At 42.7% G+C, this 18967-nt stretch overlaps 1 protein-coding gene across 1 annotated transcript in view; it reads left to right on the top strand.

The window, feature by feature from the left end:
- Fam107b (family with sequence similarity 107 member B) overlaps positions 1 to 18967 on the top strand; it is a 205151-nt gene that overhangs the window by 64378 nt on the left and 121806 nt on the right. Inside the window, exon 2 of the mRNA XM_040755494.1 lies at positions 9757 to 9814. Within this exon, the coding sequence (XP_040611428.1) occupies positions 9757 to 9814 (58 nt within the window). The remainder of the gene's footprint in view (positions 1 to 9756; positions 9815 to 18967) is intronic.

Below are 18967 nucleotides of genomic sequence, written 5' to 3' on the forward strand. Positions count from 1 at the left end.
AGAGAGTGGAAACAGAAGGCAGGGACTCTTAGGCACACTTTTCACTAGTGTTTTCCCCTCCCTTCTCCTCTCAAACCACCATCTCTTTTGTGATGAGTTTCTCTAGGTCCTCCATGCTCTGGGTGTTGTCTGAAGCTAGTCCACAAACAATACAGATTTGCTGAATGATGATGGTGTGAGAAGCAACAGAAATTCTATTCATTGTGTTGATTTTGTTTTTGCACAGGAGTGACTGTGTTCTCCTGAAGCCATCAGGTAAATACTGACCTTTGTGATCTTTCCAGATATGAAGGAGGCTGAAGCCTCTGTGCTGGAGATCTCAGCATGTGTTTCATGCTTCTTCTGTTTATTTGATCTGGAGATATCCCATGAGATTTCAGAACCATGGTTACCTTCATTTTTGTTACAGATAAATGAAGCCTAAGAAAGAACAAACTTGGTTAGGTTCATCCAGTTGTTTGGGAGGGAAATGTGAGCCATCTGTCTCTCATTTTCCACTGTATGACATCGCCTTTCTGTAATGAGGTTACCAAGCCCCTACTCTCAGCACTTAGGAGACTGAGGCAGGAGGATTGTAAGTTTCAGGCCAGCCTGGGTTATGGAGAGATCCCATCTCAAAAGCTCAATAAAATATAATACAATAAAACAAAATGTTAATAAAAGCGAGTGGGAAGCACATTATTATTTTATTGATGCTAGTCTCCAAGATGGAGCTGTGTGTTGACTCAGGGAAACCCTTTAAACTCTGAATATTTACAGGTATTCTGAGCACAAGTCTTCTCTCAATTCCTGAAAATGCATGGTATGGCTGCCATGCAACTAAAAGAACTATCACAAATACATTAAAGATAATATTGTTGGGGCTGGAAACATGGCTCAACAGTTAAGTGCACTTGTTACTTTTTCAGAGGAGTTGGGTTGGATTCCCAGCACTCACATGGTGCCTCATGACTGTCTATAATTCTTGTCCCAGGGGATCTGATGCCCTCTTCTGATCTTTGCTGGCATCAGGCATGCACATAGTACACATACATACCTGGATGTCAAAATGAACATAAAATAATCAAGTCTCTAAAAGAATACGTTTTTAAATTAGATAAAAAATAGCATTGTCTTATGAGTTGGTTCTAGATATATGCTTAGCAAGGACCCTGTGTTGAGATGCCCAGGAGACAGTAGTTTCTGGCTCCTTGCCCAGTCTCTCTAATTCTTTAGTTGGCACTGGAGAATCTTAATTAAGCGTTTCTTCCCCAGATGAATTCACATCATACTGTAAATTCATGTAGACAATTTACAAATTGTACTTTCTGTCAACTAAAAGTTTGGGACAGGTTTTTGGTTGGCAAACCTGGACTTTAAGCTTCACTTCAGTTTCAGTGAGAGCTAGAACATTTTAAGGTTAAAAAAAATCACTACCAAGTTCCTATCTATTCTGGAAGGGTTTTCAGGAAACCAAAGGGGTTGTTGGGTGTCACTACTTATGGCTGTGCTCACAGATATAATTCCAGCTTCTGCAAATGACAGGGCTTAGAGTGAGTGCTGAGTGGGAGACGGGGCAGGGTGTGGAAGGAAGAACTCTGTGGTCATCTGTAAGATTCTTAAGAAAGCTTCAAGGGAATGCTCGCCCTGGAGAAGTTTGAGGCAGCTGGCCATACCTCCTCTTTCCCTTACTTTCTGAAGCCTCTGTGTTAACTTGGAGGGGGCAATGGAAGCCAGTAGAAATTTGTGTCAGTTTCTTCCTTGTTAGAGAAGCAGTTTAAAGGACAGAGGGTTTGCTTTGGCTCCTGGTGTGCTAGCTCTGTTGCTGTTGGGCTCTGGTTAGACCACACATCCTGGTGGCAGGAGTATGTAATGGAAGAGCTCACCTCATGGTGGCTACGAAGAGAACGGCTGGCAGGACACACCCCCAGTGTTCTATGCCCTCTGTCTTAAGTTTCCACACTTCCCAATAATGCCACCAAATTATGGACCCATCGGTGGATCAGCACCCACACAATCCCATCATCTCTTAATGACTAGATCTACCTGACAGGGACCAAGTCTCAATACTTGATCCTTTCAGGGGGCCCTTCATACCCAAACCACAACAGAAGCTATCTCACCAGGCTCCTTTTAAATTTTATTACATTTATTTGTTGTATGCAGGTGGGTGTGTGGCCGTTGGTGCAAGCATGCCACCCCACACTTGTGAAGATCACTTAATAGCTTATTGGAATCTCTTCTTTCCTTCCACTGTGTAGATCCTGGTGGGATTCACTCTGGTTATCAAGCCTATCGGTGAGCCCCTTTATCCATTGAGCCATCTCACTGGCCCCTCACTGAACTCTTTCAATAGATAGTAAGTGAAAGGCTTGGCCTTGCCTTTCTTTGATGTTCCATGGCTGTGGGGTTCACATCTCTTATGCACAAACTGGGGGGAACACCACTCTACCTATATAGACAGTTATTAAAGTAATCAAATGAAATATTGATTGTATAAATTGTATACATGGAGAAGTATCAGATGAATATGTGGTATTAGGTATTTCTTGTGTCAGTATGGAGATAGAATAAAAATGGTGCCCCAATTTCTTCATTCTATTGTTCACAAAGTATTTATGAAGTATTTGTTATAATTCTTTGAATGTTTTTGTTTTCCAAAATCCATAAGTTAAAATGATAATCTATAGTATGAATGTATTTAATGAAGGCTAGAATTTAGAAGATGGTTAAGTTAGAAGGTGTGGGCACTCGTAAGTGGATTAGTGCCTTCATGAAAGTGGTCCAAAGGACCTCATTCATTGCATCACTCATGTTATAATGGAGTCAAACAGATGCCATCTACCAACTAGAAAGTGGGTCTTTACCAGACACAGAATCCACTGTTGCTTTCATCTTGAGATGTGCAGGATCTTGAACTATGAAAATTCATTTCTATTGTTTAAGAACTACCCAGTTCACAATGCTTTGTTACAGCAACCTGAGTAGACTAAGCCATGCATCACCAGACTCCAGCCAATGTGCACACATAGCTCCCTGGCTCTTCACTTTTAGGCAAGATTTCTAGGAGGGAAAACTTTTTTCTTGAAACAAGATTCATTCACATTTTTATTTTTGCAAGAATTTATAGATGGGCAATAGATAGATTACAGGCTATAGTAAGTAGCTGAAAAGCCATGATTCTCTCTTGTCACTCACTCATGAATCAGAGTGCAAGGCACATATAGAATCTATAGATTGATCCATACAGGTGACCAGTCAACAATATAAGTAGATAGTCTTATGGCTTCCATTCCCAAGTAGTTTGACAAACGTTGCATTTAATTCAGACATGTTTAACATTATTATTTGACTTTGGACTTTGGACTAAAGGCCATAAGGATGTGTCAGATTTTCCCATGCAACTGGGCCTGAATGACTTGCCATGTGAAAAAATATGTTTATTTTTGTTGTGTTCTTGGCCTAGGGTTCTGTAAACCTCCAGATACACAGTTATTTCTCTTTGAAGAAGCCTTCAAAAATGAGGAACAATAACTCATTTTCAGAGATATCTCTTCCAAAGTCCTTTGTTTCATATCTCCTTAGTCAGTTTTTTTCTAAGCATAACCTTTCAATACAGTGCATGTGAAGGAATGCACATGTGTAGTACATGACTGGGAGTCAGGGGACAAGAAGGAGGTTATAGGCCAACCACTGAAAACTCTCTCCTCATTGACCTTAGGCCACAATGTATGCTCATTGTGAATAGGGCATAATCCTAAACCCCCATCATATCCTCCTATGATGTTCTGCCTTCTAAGACCCAGAAATCATGGAGCTAGTGACCATCAACTAAACCCTCTGAAACTGTGAACCAAACTAATCATTCCTCCCTTAGGCTGTTTCTTAGGCGCTTCTTACTATGACAACAAGCTAAGTAACACATTGCATATCAGGTGCAAATTGAAATTGGTAAGACTGCTCTTGTGGTGAATGCTTGTGGAAGGGAAGGAAGCAGGATTGCTATGACCAATACTGGACAGAAACAACTTTATATAATTCATTCTGACTCACAGTTTCAGAGGACTCAGCCTATGGCTGCTTGAACCCATGGTCTTGGGGAAAATATCATGACCATGGGAACATGGAGTGGAAGAGCTTCTTCACCTCATAGTGGGCAGGGGGCCAGGGACAACTTTCATTGTCACACCTCAAAGAACCCCAAAGACAGGAGGAAGGTAGGCATCTTCTCTTATCTTTTCCACAACCTCACAAAATAGCAAGACAGGGCGAGGAGACAAGAACTAAAAACACCAGATGGCATAGGGCATTCACATCCAACCCAGAACCCTGACTTAACCCTGCTTCAGATATAGTTGAACTGGGGTTCAGTTGATGCAGGCATGTCTCATCCCCTCTTGACCCAGTCTCAGCCATGTGACTTCTTGGGGGAGGGGTCAGTTTTCTTCAAGAAGGTGACTCCTGGTATATAGTTCATGCTCCAGTGGATAGCTCAATGCCCATGCACATATGGGCAGCGCTATTCAGGCCCAGTGCCCTATTGGAAAACGAAGTGAAATTGGGAAGGTAAGCATTGTAGCAGGGGAGGGGGATGGGACTAGAAAGGATTGAAGGTAGGCAGGAGGTAGATATATAGTCAAAGCGTGTAGTATGCACACATGAGACACTCATGGCAACTACAATAACAGCTCTTTTAACTTAAAAAAGTATTTATTTGTATGTGACTTGTGTGCATTTATTGTGTGTTCATGTGTATAGTTATATACGTACCACAGTGTATGTGTGGAGGTTGATGGACGAACTTAGGTGTTGGTCCTTGTCCTCCACACTGTTTGAGGCAAGGTCTCCTGTTGCTCACCCCAGAATTCATCAGGCTAGCTGGATGGCACCAGGGATCCTTCTATGTCCACCTCTGACCTCACTGTAGGAGCACTAGGGCTACATACTACTTCATTTTGCTTTTATATGGCCTCTGGGTATTTGAACTCAGGCCGTCACCTCTGCACAGCAGACACTTTGCCCTTGGAACTATGTCTCCTGCCCTTGATACTTTTCATTATCCCTGACTGGATCACATGACTACTGTGCCAATGATAACAAAGTTCAGTAGATTGATGAACATTGGCCTGAGTCATACAGGCAGCCACGGCCTCTTCAGAGCAGGACAGGATGTCTTAAGGAGGAAATCGGGACACACAATGAACTCCAGGCAGCAAAATTAGCAGATGTTCCTCTGGTTGGGTTGTTGTCATTTCATGATAGCATTGCTGGGAAAATCAGCTAAGAACAAATTCAGCAACTCGCACACCCAAGAGAAGAGACACATGAATTTACAGCCTTCTTTCTCTAAATAGAACATGGTTTATACTACCAAAGACAGATGCTTATTTAGTCTACGATGAGTACTCTTCAGCCAAGAGGATTTCACAGACACCCCACCCCGCTGATTCTTGTGGGCTTTGCGATTTTCATTAAAGAGAAAGCTGAGGCGGCCACATTTAAGATGGAGTAATGAGCATGTTTGGAGGGAAGCAAAGGGCTGTTTGTTCCTTGCTCCTGAAAGTCAGGGAGATAAAAAGTGAGTGGTCTAGCCAGGTGGTGGTGACACACACCTTTAATCTCAGGACTCAGGTGGCAGAGGCAGGCAGATCTCTGTGAGTTCGAGGCCAGCCTGGTCTACAGAGTAAGTTTCAGGACAGTTAGGGCTACTCAGAGAAACCCTGTATTGAAAAAACAAAAACAAAAAGTAAGTAGTCTCACTAGCACGAAGGGAGAATTGTTTAATTTATGAAACGACTTTGTTTGGATAATTTTGGCCTCTCGGGAGATTTTTTGCTCTCTCTGGCTGTATTATAAGATGACTCTATGCCTTTAATTATGTATCAATTCTCTTGGGCTTTGGGAAACAAGAATTCATGTTCTATGCTGTGAGTTGATGTGCACTGGTGGGATTATTTTCTGCAATTTGCAGTATTATTAATTTATACCCTGTATAGGAAGGGAAAAGCAAGTTGTTTCATTCATATTTGTTGTAACACATAAATTTGAGATAATTGGATGGGGGTTTTGTATACTCAATTTACCCATTCAATGCTATTTTATGGGCTTGTAAAGTTGAGTGAATTGGGGGATCTGGTCTCCAGTGAGGAACCTTTAGAGATAGTGTTGGATCCCTGGAGAAATACTTGTCCTTGACATGGGTGACATCAATTCCATTTTGAGGCAATACTGATGGTAATTTGCTGACACTAGTTTTTACGAGTTAGAAAGCACATTTGTCTTACTGAGGTTGAGAGTCTGGTGGGGTGCTGGTCCAAGTGAGATACTACTTAGGGACTAGCCAACTCAGAACACGTTTTGGAAGTGTTCTTTGTTTGTTTTTCGAGACAGAGTTTCTCTGTATTGCTTTGGATCCTATCATGGCACTCACTCTAGACCATGCTGGGCTGGTCTTGAACTCACAGAGGTCCACCTGCCTCTGCCTCCCGAGTGCTGGGATTAAAGGCGTGTGCCACCAACGCCCAGTTGGAAGTGTTTTTTAATAATGGGTGGAAACAGTTTTTGAGTTCTGTGGTTCCACTACAATTGTAGAGTAGACCTAACTATTATGTATAGAACTTTGTATTCTCATGCTTCTTCCATGGGCCAAATTCTCAGAAAGAGCAATGAATGAGTACGAAGAGTGAGTGCCAAGCTAGGAAGGAAGCTGAGGAGGCAGCTTACTCTGCACGAGTGATGCAAATAAATTAGTGACTCGCCACAAATTCATCTTGCTGACAAAGCTATGGAGTGCAATAGGCTTTTTTTTCTTTTGAGCCACCAACCAGTTCCCAAATCATTACATGGAGACTTATTATTAGTTATGAATGCCTGCCCTTAGCTGAGGCTCATTTCTTGCTAGCTCTTATAACTTAACCTGTTCTCTTCGTCTACATTTTGCCTTGAGGCTTTTTAGCTTTCTTACTTCTGTATGTTTTACTTTCCCTGCTTCCTCTTTTTGGTTAGCTGGTAGCTGCCTAGTGCCTGCCTGGCAGCTGCCAAGTTTCCACCCCAGGTGTGACCTTCTCTCCTTCTCTTTCTCCTTTGTTCTCTTCTCCTTCTTCTCTCTTGAGCCTAGATTTCTCCTCTTACTTATTCTCTCTGTCTGCCAGCCCCACCTCTCCATCTCCTGCCTAGCTATTGGCTGTTCAGCTTTTTATTAGACCAATCAGATGTCTTAGGCAGGTAAGGTGAAACAAATGCATCACATCTTTACATAATTAAACAAATGCAGCATAAGCAAATGTAACACATTGAAAGACCCCCAGAGTGGGGAGACCCTCACTCAAGTCTCGAGATAAGCCGAAGCCCCAATAATTCAAGAGAGACCATTCTTAATGCAAGCACACGAGGTTTATTCGGGGAACGAGTGCACTGGGTCTGAGCTTGTAACCCTCGCACGGGCAGAGGAATTCGACCCCCAGTAGTTGCAGTCGGAGTTTTTTAAAAGGGAAAAACCATAAAGAATGGGCAAGTTAGATAAACACCATAAAGGAAGTTAAGTGATAGCTCATGCCTTAACGGGAAGGTTATAGGTTATCTCAAACATGCATTCTTTGGGCATTGTACAGTTAAATATTGAGCAGGAATGTGGTGAGCTAGTTCCTGATCAGTGAGTGTTATCTTTTAAATTTATCTTGAGGTCACCAGTTTCTCAGGAGAGGGCAGAAGAACAAGTTACTCTGTGCTGGGCTAGTTGCTAGGGGTCTAAAAATGTTGAGCTGAGGTCTCTCAACATCTTTACACAGTTAAAGTAATGTTCCTCAGCATAAATAAATGTAACGCATCTTTGCCTAGTTGAAATAATATTGTACAACAATAGAGGAAGCCTATAGATATCCCTAATTCATCACTTATAGCAGTGATGTAATAGGAGTAGCTGTTGTCATTTAAAAAAATCAGTTCTTGGGGCCAGGAAGATGGCTCAGTGGAGAAAGCATGAGGACCAGAGTTCAGATCCCCAGCAGACATATAAAAAGAGCTGACTCCAACAATACATGCCTGTTATCTCAACACTGGGAAGGCAGAGGCAGGAGGATTTCTGGGACTTGTTGGTTGGCTAGCCTTGCTGAAGTAGTGAGCCCCAGGTTCAGTGAGAAACTCTGCCTCAAAGATATGAAGTAGAGAGTGATAAAAAAGGACATCTGATGCACACACAAACACACATACCATACAACATATGCGTATAATGTTTTTAAAATCAGGTTTCATGATACTTCTGCAGTGAGGAGCCATCTCACCTCAGTGTGGCTGCTATAGATTTTAACAGTTTGGAGGAAAGAAACTCATACACTAGTGGTGAGGGTTGAACAAGCTAACTTCAACTGCTAGGGAGAACCATATGGATGCTCCTCAGGAAAAGACACTCAAAAAGTTCTTATCATGATTCACTATTCAACCGCTGGTTTACATAGCCCAAAGGAATGGAACTAGCATATGAAAAACATACCTGCACAGCCGTGTTCGTGTGGCACTATTCTCAGCAGCTATAGAACCAGCCTCGGGGCCTATCCGTGGGTGAATGGTAAGGAACACATAGTATTCATAAATAATAAAATGACATCCAGCCCTACAAATAATGCCCTGATGCCATCTGCTACAAGATAGCTAGGTAGAAAGTGGACTATATTATGTCACACATTCCTTCTCATATCTAGAAGCTAAAATGTCGACTTTATGTAGAACAATGACTATTAGAGGTATGGAATGATTAGGAAGTGTGGATGATGAATGACTGGATTTGATTAGAACACGTTTATTAGCATTGATACACATTAATAAAAAAAAGCTAATCAGTAAAGAACATGACACCAGTATTCAGAGAGGAATGCATACACCCCTTTCTCAGATGAAAGATAACTGTTAGGAAAGATAACTTCCAAGAGCTAGGAAGGATAGAGCCTACTTTTCTTTGTCCCGCTGTACTACCAGAATTACTATCCATGGAGAAACCTAGGACTCTTTTCTAGGTAGCTGGTACCTTAAATGTGCTAGTCAGAGACTTGTACTGCTCTAAGGATGCTATTCAAAGACCCCCTAGATTGAATGGCACCCAGATATGTGTGACTTAGCACCCTCAAAATGATTCTACTTAATATTTGTTGTTCATCTGAAACTTCAGTTCCTGGAACTGGGGAGACAGCCCCATTGTTTCAGTGAGCCAGTGTGGTAGCGTGTGCTTGTCATGTGATGGAGAGGTGGAGACGTGCAGATCCCAGGGCTTGTTGTCCAGCAGCCTAGCCCAATCAGCAAGCATAAACACAAACATGCGTACATACAGACACACAGATACAAGCATACTTTCATCTGCACCCACACACATAAACACAAACATATGTACACACAGACATAAGCACACGTACATCTGTACCCACATACATAAACGTATGTACACAGACACACACACACACACAGGAACACACACACACATCTCAAACCTCAGTTCTTTCTCTTTCCCCTTTGGATTTTCAAGACAGAGTCCCTCTATGTAGTCCTGGATGCCTTAGAGCTCATTACGTAGACCAGGTTGGCCTGGAACTCACAGATCTGCCTGCATCTTTCTGCTCAGGGCTGGAATTCATGGCAAGTGCCACCATGCCCTGCCCAAACCTCCATTATTTAGGACTTGTCTCTGCGTTTAATCACATATGAATTCAGATTTACAAGAATATGTGACTGTGAGTTAATGCTTATTTTCACATTCTCTCTGGTTTTCTTGTTTCTGGGGCTGGAATTTAGGAAGAAGAATTCCACCAAGAGTGCAAGTGTCCTGAGCGGGAACAGAAGATGCTGTCAGGTAGAGGACTGTCAGTGTGGCTCTTCTTTTGTTGGTTGCTCTTATTTACAGCTGGGCTTAGCTCTGCCATAAGATTTGCAGAGAAGAGTCACTGTTGATACCATCCAGGCAGCACACCTGGACAATCCCTTTGTGCTACACGAGTGGTTGGTTCCCTTCCTTGTCTTCTTTCGTGCACTGATGATAATTATGGATGAAGCAACACTTGCAAAGGAGATCGTGGTGCTGATGGTGGTAGTGTTGGTGATGATGGAGTAATAAAGATAAGCAGTATTTGTGAGAGCCAGAGGGGATGGAGGACACCTGGAGAATGAGGCCCTCTAAATCAACTGAGCAAAGCTCATGTGAACTCACAGAGACTGAAGCAGTGAGCACGGGGTCTGCAGGGGTCTACACCAGGTCCTCTGCGCATGCGTTATAACCTTCAATTCGGTATTTTCATGGGAACAAGTGGGCCTCTGAGTCTTGCATTCTTTTCCTTCTCCTCGTCTTGTCCAACTTCAGTGTGATAGTTTTTATCTTATTATGTTTTATTTCATTATATTATATTATTATTCCTTAGAATCTTGGTGTTTTGTTTTGTTTTGTTTTTCCTAATGAGAGACAGAAAGAGAGTGGCTCTGAGTGGGAGGGGAAGAGAGGAGGAACTGGAAGGAGTAGAGGGAAGGTTAAACAATCTGGATAAATTATGTGATAAAAAATCTGTTTTCAATAAAAAGAAAAGACAAGGAGTGTAGCTGTTTACTGAAATACTTATAATTGTCTTGGGAGATGTTATTTAGATTAGTTTGCTGTTTTTCTTTTAAATGTTAGTGTGAGACAAGTATACAGTTTTGCTGAAGTTCTTTACTTCATTACAGAAAGGGCTTGTGTGGAGAGAAACCAATGATGATGAAATTTAGAACTTCAGACTGTAATCAGTGATGATCACGAGAAGCAACGGTCAGAAAAATAAACAGTGGAGAGGACTTCAACATAACAAAAAGCTGACACTTAGACTCCCCACCTTTGTTTCCTAGCAACTGCTGTGTTTTGTATGACTCAACTAAAAGATGGCTCTAGATGCGAGGGTTGCTAGATGCGGCTTATCGTTTAGTAGAAATCGGGCAGTAAGGTATAAAGTTGAAAGTGGTAATGGAAAGTTGACGTAAAGTGAGAACAGAGTGGTGTCCTTCCCTGGCATGATGGAGGAGGGGGTTGGCTATTAACCGGTCATGGCATCTTCTTCTATTACATGCATCTGTTTATTTGTAGGTGTGTGCTCATGTCATTGGGTATGTGGGGTGGTCAGAGGACAACTTGCAGGACTTTGATCTCAGCATCCACCATGCAGGTCTCAGGGATAGAGCTCAGGCTTGGTAGGAAGTGCCTCTTACCCGGGGACTATTGCCAGTACACCATTTCCCTCTATTATCTATTCTTCCCTTGCTTCCGTACCCCGACTCCACCAAATTTTGCTTTGGTTTAGTGCCTCTTCCAAGGACACCTGCAGATTCCTGTATTCCTGACTCACTGGTGGGGTGGTAACTCTAATGTTCTATCCTACAGAAAATGTCCCTGACTGCTTCATGTTCCTGAGTCACTTCACTCACTGCCTTTCTTGTTGAGCACATGGAACAGTTCTATATGTGGTAGTCACCCCCAACCTCCCCAACCAACCCTCCTCCCTGCCACCAGTCCCACACTTTTAGATAAGGTCTGATGTAACCCTGAACTTTCTAGATAGATAACCTTGAACCTCTACCTTCAAATGCTAGGCTACAGATATGTACCACTACACTCCCTTTATGTCATTCTGGGAATTAAACCCATGGCCTTATACATGGCAGACAAGCACTCTCCCAACTAAGCTAGAACCCCAGCCCTTAGAAGTTTCTTGTTAGTGAGTCTGTTGTGTCCATTTGTATAAGGCGTTGTCTTTCTTCTGTGAGGAGATGAAAGTGGTTTGGTGAGGGCCAACTCTGTGCTTGGTTTAGATTTCTGAATTAAATAAAAAGAGTCAGACATGGTATTTGTACTCAAGACAACAGTAAGAGACAGATGTGTTTATAACACAAGACATACTGTGAAATGTCTGTGTTATCAAAATGCAGCTGGGAACTGTGAAGAGGGGAATCAAGTTGGCTCTGGGGGACAGTGGCCAGGAAGACTGTGACAGCCTCGGCGTTAATGACACTTGTAATAACATTTGGAGTCAGAAAGGAGGGGCCTAAGGCCCCAGAAAATGGTTCTTAGTGTCACTTTTGCATTTTTTGCCCTTGATTTTCAATTCCTCATAATGGTCTTTGCAAAGTCAGACGAAGAAGAGACCAGGAGCTCAGAAGCCATATTTGCTGCTCTGCTGTGTCCACTACAGCTTGAGGATGTTTGTTCATACATAAGGGAGAGTATCGCTACTCTCCAAAGATTTGAGTGTGTGTGTGAGTGTGTGTGTGTGTGTGTGTGTGTGTGTGTGTGTACCTGCATAGGCGCAGGTGCATGTACATGTGGATGCCAGAGGCTGATTTCAAGTATCATTCTTCAGAATTTGCACCTTTTTTTTTGAGACAGGGTCTCTTGTCTCTTATTGGCCTGGAACTTAAACAATTTGGCTAAGCTGACCAGTTACTGACCAAGGGACCTGCCCTAACTGTAGCTGGCTTTGCAAACGGTTCTCAGGATTGAACTCAGGTCTTCATGCCTGCATGGCAAGCACTTTACCTCCAAGGCTGCGTGTCTACAGGCATTTTCTCAGATACAATGGACTCTTCTGAATCCTGCAATACCTCAGGGAAAGAAAAGCAGGCTTTTCATTTTCATTTTGCCAAGGTCCTGGTCTTTTTTACCTCTGAGGGTGTCACTAGAAATCTAGCACCATAGTAAGACTTTCCTCAGCAAACACATTCAGAGTCAGAGCACAGCTAAGAAAATAGTTCTGGACAAAAGGTGCTTAGTTTGAAATACAGAATCCCAAGACAACTAAGGTGATGCACATCTGTCATCCCAGCACTCAGAAGAAAGGAGGATCATGAATTTAAAGTCAGCTTAGGCTATGTAGTAGGTAAGACACCATCTGAAGAAAAAAAAAAGAGAAGAAAAGAAAAAGAAAGAAGCCGGGCGGTGGTAGCACATGCCTTTAATTCTAGCACTTGGAAGGCAGAGACAGGCGGGTCTCGAGTTCCAGGACAGCCAGGAATACACAGAGAAGCCCTGACTCAAAAATAGAAAGAAAGGAGAAAATCTAGAATCACATTTCTTTGTGATTATTGTCCATTTAGATTTAGGACATGTGAATAAATGGCTTATATTTTATTACATTAAAATTCCACCTATTTATTCTTTAGTGGGAATTTCAAGAATAAAGTTTCTCACTAGTTCTTTATAGATTTAGTTAATTTCTTATTTATGTGTGTACCTGTGTGAGTTTGTGTGTACAACATGTGAGCAGGTGCCCACAGAGACCAAAAGAGGGCATCAGATCCCCTGTAACTTGGGTTATGGGTGGCTGTTAGCTGGCCAGCCTGGGTTCTGGAAACCAAACCCAGGTCCTTTGGATTGTACTCTTGACCCGTGAGCCATCTCTCCAACCACAATTTCTCAGTATTTCTAGAATTCTCTGGATTTGCTCACTTCATGCTTGCTACAGAGTCATTTACTCAGGTTTTATTGCTATAGGGCTGTCTCTAGTTTATACCATTTGTTTGAGATCTATATTTCTGAATCATTCTTTATAATCCTGTTAGGTATAAAGCAGGTAGGTTGTCTCTGCTAAATTATTTCAAAAGTATGAAAATGTAATATACACATCCAGAAACATTTATTAGATGTCTACTATGTGCCAGATCGTGCATGAGGACTATGCCATATTTAGTGGCTAAGTACAAAATTATATCACTATGCCTCCTGGAGTTTATAGACAAGAAATGAAGCCATTAAACAAATAAAAAGAAAATGTATACTATGCAAATGATAACCTTTAAGCAAGTAAAAGGTAAATTACAGAGAAATCACAGTGCTGAGGAAGTCTTGTTTTTGTTGACCTTATAATTAAACATGGCCTATAATTTATAGACACAGAGATCCAAGAACAAAGGCAGAATATAGCATGTGCCCAAACAGAAACAAGAGTAGGGGCCAGGGAGATAGCTGAGTTAATAAAGTGTTTGCCTTGAAAGCATGAGGACCCGAGTTCCATCCCCAGCATCCATATTTAGAAAAACCAGATAGGGTAGTGTGGTGGGGTGTGCTTGTACTCCTAGAGCTGCAGAGGTAGAGGTGGGAAGATCCCTTGGGCTTCCTGGTCAGCAGCCTAATCTATTTGTCAAGCTCCAGGTCAGTGAGACCTGGAGAGTAGGGAGCTGCAGGGATGGTTCTGTGGTTAGCGCATCTGCTATGCAAGAAGACCAGAGCTCCCAGAACCCATGTAAATGTTGAGTGGGCATGAGAGGCAGAGGTGAGGTAGATTAGTCATGTTGATGAAGTCTGTGCTTGACCCTGCTTCAAAAGGTAAGGTAGAAGAGCAATGGAGGAATATCCCTTGAACTTCCATATATGTGCCCATACACATGAGAACATGTGTACATATACATACATACTACATATACATGCACATGAAAAGAAGAAAATCAAAACAACAACAACTAAATCAGAGTTACAGTATCTGAGGATTGGCACTGAGGTTGTCTTCTGATTGACACATGCTTGTACATATAGGTACACCTGTGCACACACAAAAACATGCACATGCTTGCACACATATGTACACACATGAGCACATGCACACATACACTTAAGTAGAGGTAATGCAGCAATTAAGGGATGACATGACCAATTTGGGGTATTCAGGAATTTTTCTAAGAGAATATGACCTATGAAGCAGCCTATAAAGATGGATATAGAATTCATTTGTCATGGAAATACATTAGCCAGGGCATTAATAAAGTGGGAACCAATTACTTTAATTGATTTCAAAGTGACATCTACTTGAAGATCATCCTTTTTCTTGGACTGATGACCTAATCCTTAGGTATCTGTCCTGATATCTACAGTTTAAATGTGTTGTAGGGGCCACCCAAGAGGCAATGACAGTTCCTTAGGTGGAGGTGTTTAATCTTTATCACAGTCATTGCCTGTTCCCTGTTTCTAATAGTCCAATGCTTATGCTCATTTGAAGGGTTTCTTAGAAAGTGACTTTACTGTAGTAGGCAGAATCCCAGTGCCTACCTAGAACTATGTAGCATTCCCTTGAGTCTCCTTGGATGTCTAGCTGAGCGCAAAAGGGTTTCCCCTTTATATAAAGTCCATTTTTCAGAGATGCAATGTTATTGCTATCCTATGCTGCTTCCTTTCAGCAAGAGGAAGGTGGAGTAGGTTTTGCAGGTAGGTGATCTGTTTACTTTTGCCCCCAGCCAGCTCTTCTTATGCCCTACTCCTCCATGTTGGTTTTTCTCCCCCTCACTCTCAGCCATGAGGTGACCATCGGCATCTTGAAATCGGAGCAGCTGAGCGTACAGCCATGCAGTGTACTCTTCTCACAAGCTCCCCATTTGTGGGAATATGTATGTTCCTCAAAGGAGAAAGGAGAACATGAGAGGAGGAAGTCTTAAGGAAGAAAGGGCGAGAGAAGGCAATTAAAGCAGAAGCAGGGAGTGTCTGTGAGAAGAAAGAAACAAGCCAGAGAGGGACAACCAACATAAGGGAAGGCTACAGGCAGTGGAGGACAGGGGCAAATGAGACAAAGCATAATGACACATGTATGGAAATGCCATAATAGGACACATTACATACATCTCCTTGTAGAAGTAGGGGGGCACATGATCCCCTTCTACGGCATGTAGCAAGATGGGTAGATTCTAATTTGGGTTAATGCCATTGCCCACATACTACCTGTGCTTCTGTAAGCAATCTCAATTAAACTCATTGGCTCACCAAGCTAGCCTTGAATGGAGTCTGTCACTGGAGACTTATCACATTTCCCCAGGAACAGCCACACATTACCTCCTTCTCATCTTGTTGTTCTGCTCCTAGTTTTTGAACAGCAAAGGACACACAATCCTTACTACTCTGGGTTTTAATTCTCAAATTTACCCAGAAAATGAAAACTATGATGGCTGTTGGAAATAATTTCGATATCAGCAAACAGGCAGAGGGTAAGTGGGGGAAGACACCATCAGAAGTAATCATATCATATGGCCATCCCTTTCTTCACCTGAGGAATACCAAGAATCACGGGCACACACGCACGAGTCTTCATTAGGCTGTGTGCAATGGACTGCATCTGTTTAAAAGTGAAGTCAGGCCTGAGGGAGATGGCTCAGAGAGCAAAGTGCTTGCTGTGTAAGCTTGAGGACCTGAGTTCAAATGCTAAACAGAGCCATTGGTCAGCATAAAGGTGTATCATGAAGCTTGGCAGCGTGGTAAGCCCCTAACTGGAATAGCTGAGGGCAGGGACACAAAGCTGCGTGTGTCTTCTCCCTTGAGAGCACGCCTCACTTCTCAGCAGCTGCCTTGCCCGGGGCCTTCTCTGTCTATAATAATCAGGGTTCTCCGAGAAACAGAAACACTAGGTTATAGATAAGGTAAGAGATGTCTGATGAGAGACAGGCTAATGTATCCTGTGATCTGCCACTGTGAGCTACAGCCAGGAAGCTGGCGCCCCAACTCTAGTCAGAGTCCAGGCCTGAGACCCAGAGAAACCACAGGTGTTGAATCCTAGTCCAGGGTCAGTGGGAGACCTTTCCTGGTGCCGCAGTTACTTTTCTCATCACTGCGTCTCAACACCTCAGCTAAACACCTTAAAGCAGAAGTGCTGGTTTTGACTTGGACTGGGTTTCAGAGGGTCTAGTCTGTGACTGGTTGTCCCCGCACACTTGAGCAAAAGCTCATACTGGTAGACTTCTAAATGTCAGGGTCAAGAAGGGGGGAGAGAGAGAGAGACAGAGACAGACACAGAGACAAAGAGATAGAGACAGAGAGAGGCATAGGCCAAGATGTAACGTTTTCCCCTGAGCCTGCCTCATTTCCTCCAACCAGGCCCTACCTTCTAAAGTTCTCATAACTTCCCCCAAATGGTAACACCAGCTCAGGAAAAATTGTTCAAGAAGTGTACCTGTGAAAGCCATTTATATTCAAGTCATAACACTCAATCCCCAAATCAAGCTTCTTCCTTACCTTTTTATTCTGGCTCTCTACAAAATAGATAATTCTTCCCACTCCACAGGCTGTCTTCTTTACTGAGGGCCCTCCTTCTACTATTTACCTTCTGGAAACCCCCTGACATAAACACGTAGGAGGTGCCTGGGCACTTTGGGATCAGTCAGGCTTACCCATAGGGTTAACCATGACACTCTCCCTGAGGAAGCTTCCCTTCTATCGGCTTGTCTATGGAATGTGTTCCTTTCTCTGAGTCTTCTGTAATCATCTTGTATTTTATTTTAGAAAATAACTCTTTAGGTTTATGTGAATATCTATTTTATATGTTTGTGTGTGTGCCTGCATATGTACATGTGACCTACATGTATGTAGGAGCCTGAGGAAGTCAGAAGAGGGTGTTGGATCTTTTGAATTGGGGTTACAGGTATTTGTGAGTTGTCATGTGGGTGCTGGAAACTGATCTCAGGCCCATGAGCCAGTAAGTGTTCTGAACCACTGAGCCATCTCTCAATACACGGGAGTCAGAGGTGGGTAGAAGTCTGTGAGTTTGAGGCCTGTTTTGAACAAACAAACAAACAAAAACAAAAACCATAGGTAAAAAGAAACAGCTGGTCAAATTTTGTCTGGACGTGATAGTATATATATATGCCTATCCTCCTGCTTAAGAAGTTGATATAAGAAGATCCTGAATTCCAGCTCAGCTAGGGTTACATAACAAGAGACTCCTGCCATTTCAATAACAATTGCACACACACACACACACACACACACAAAGAGAGATAACTTTTGCGTATTGAATTAAACTTTTAAAAGATCTATTTATTATGTATACAGTGTTCTGTCTGCATGTCTGCCTACAGACCAGAAGAGGGCACCAGATCTCATTACAGATAGTTGCGAGCCACCATGTGATTGCTGGGAATTGAACTCAGGACCTCTGGAAGAGCAGCTAGTGCTCTTAACTCCTGAGCCATCTGTCCAGCCCCTAATTAAACTTTTAGATATGCTTTAAAATCATGAAGAATATATTATCTGAGCGGCTACCTAACTTATGCTGCCAGGACCTCAGAAATGGCAATTTCTGATCAGTGTTGCAGATACTTAGGGTCAGCCATATAAGATAGAAATATTGAGTGAGTAAAGATTTTGCCTTTTGATAAGGGTCACCTGGAGCTGACTGGAATATTTTCAGAATTGTCTGGGTGACACAGTTTAGGCAAGTTTCATTTCCTGCGGTTTGGCGGTTACCTAAGTGTGTATGTACTAACAAACCCCAAACAGTTAAAATTCTTCAACTGAAAAAGGTCGCTGTGGGCACAAGGAGAAAAACCACCATGCATCTTAGTAACTCCTGAGAAGGAAGTGAGACCAGAGTTAGACTGAGCAGAAACCTGTTTTTCTGTATGTGAAGTCAGCCATGGGGGAGGTCCAGCCAGGTGGCGGTTAGAGTTAGGCCTTCTTGCTGGGAAAAGCCAATAAAACACATTTGTTCACACAAATAATAATAAAATAGTAAAATAATGTCAGGTTCTCTCTCTCCCCCCCTCTCTCTGTGTATGCACTGTGCATACCTATTGGTATGTATGTTTACATAAGTGTGTGTTTACATATATGTGGAGGCTAGAGGTTGACAGTTAACAGTGAATGCCTTCCTCAGCTACTCTCTACTTATATACTGAGGCAGTTCCTTTCACCTGAACCCACTGGAGCTTGACTGGTCTAGCTAGACACTTGCTCCAGAGTTCCCTTGTCTCTGCCTCGCTAGTGCATAGGGCTATAGGCAGGCCACCATGCCAGGCTTCATATTTACATGCGTGCTCGGATCTGAACTCTGGTCCTTCACATGTGTGCAGCCACCACTTTCCCCATCACCCCCACCCCTCCCCCAGCCACCTCCCTAGCCCAGCTTCTCTAGGCTCACTATAGAACACCCTAAAGTGAGACCTTCACTAAGATAAGCTATCTTAATCACACATCCCCTTTGATTTCACAAATAAGTTACTTACCATCCACCCAGAGTTT

Source organism: Mesocricetus auratus, unplaced genomic scaffold (assembly GCF_017639785.1).
Source record: "Mesocricetus auratus isolate SY011 unplaced genomic scaffold, BCM_Maur_2.0 Super-Scaffold_100013, whole genome shotgun sequence".
Classification (NCBI taxonomy): Eukaryota; Metazoa; Chordata; class Mammalia; order Rodentia; family Cricetidae; genus Mesocricetus; species Mesocricetus auratus.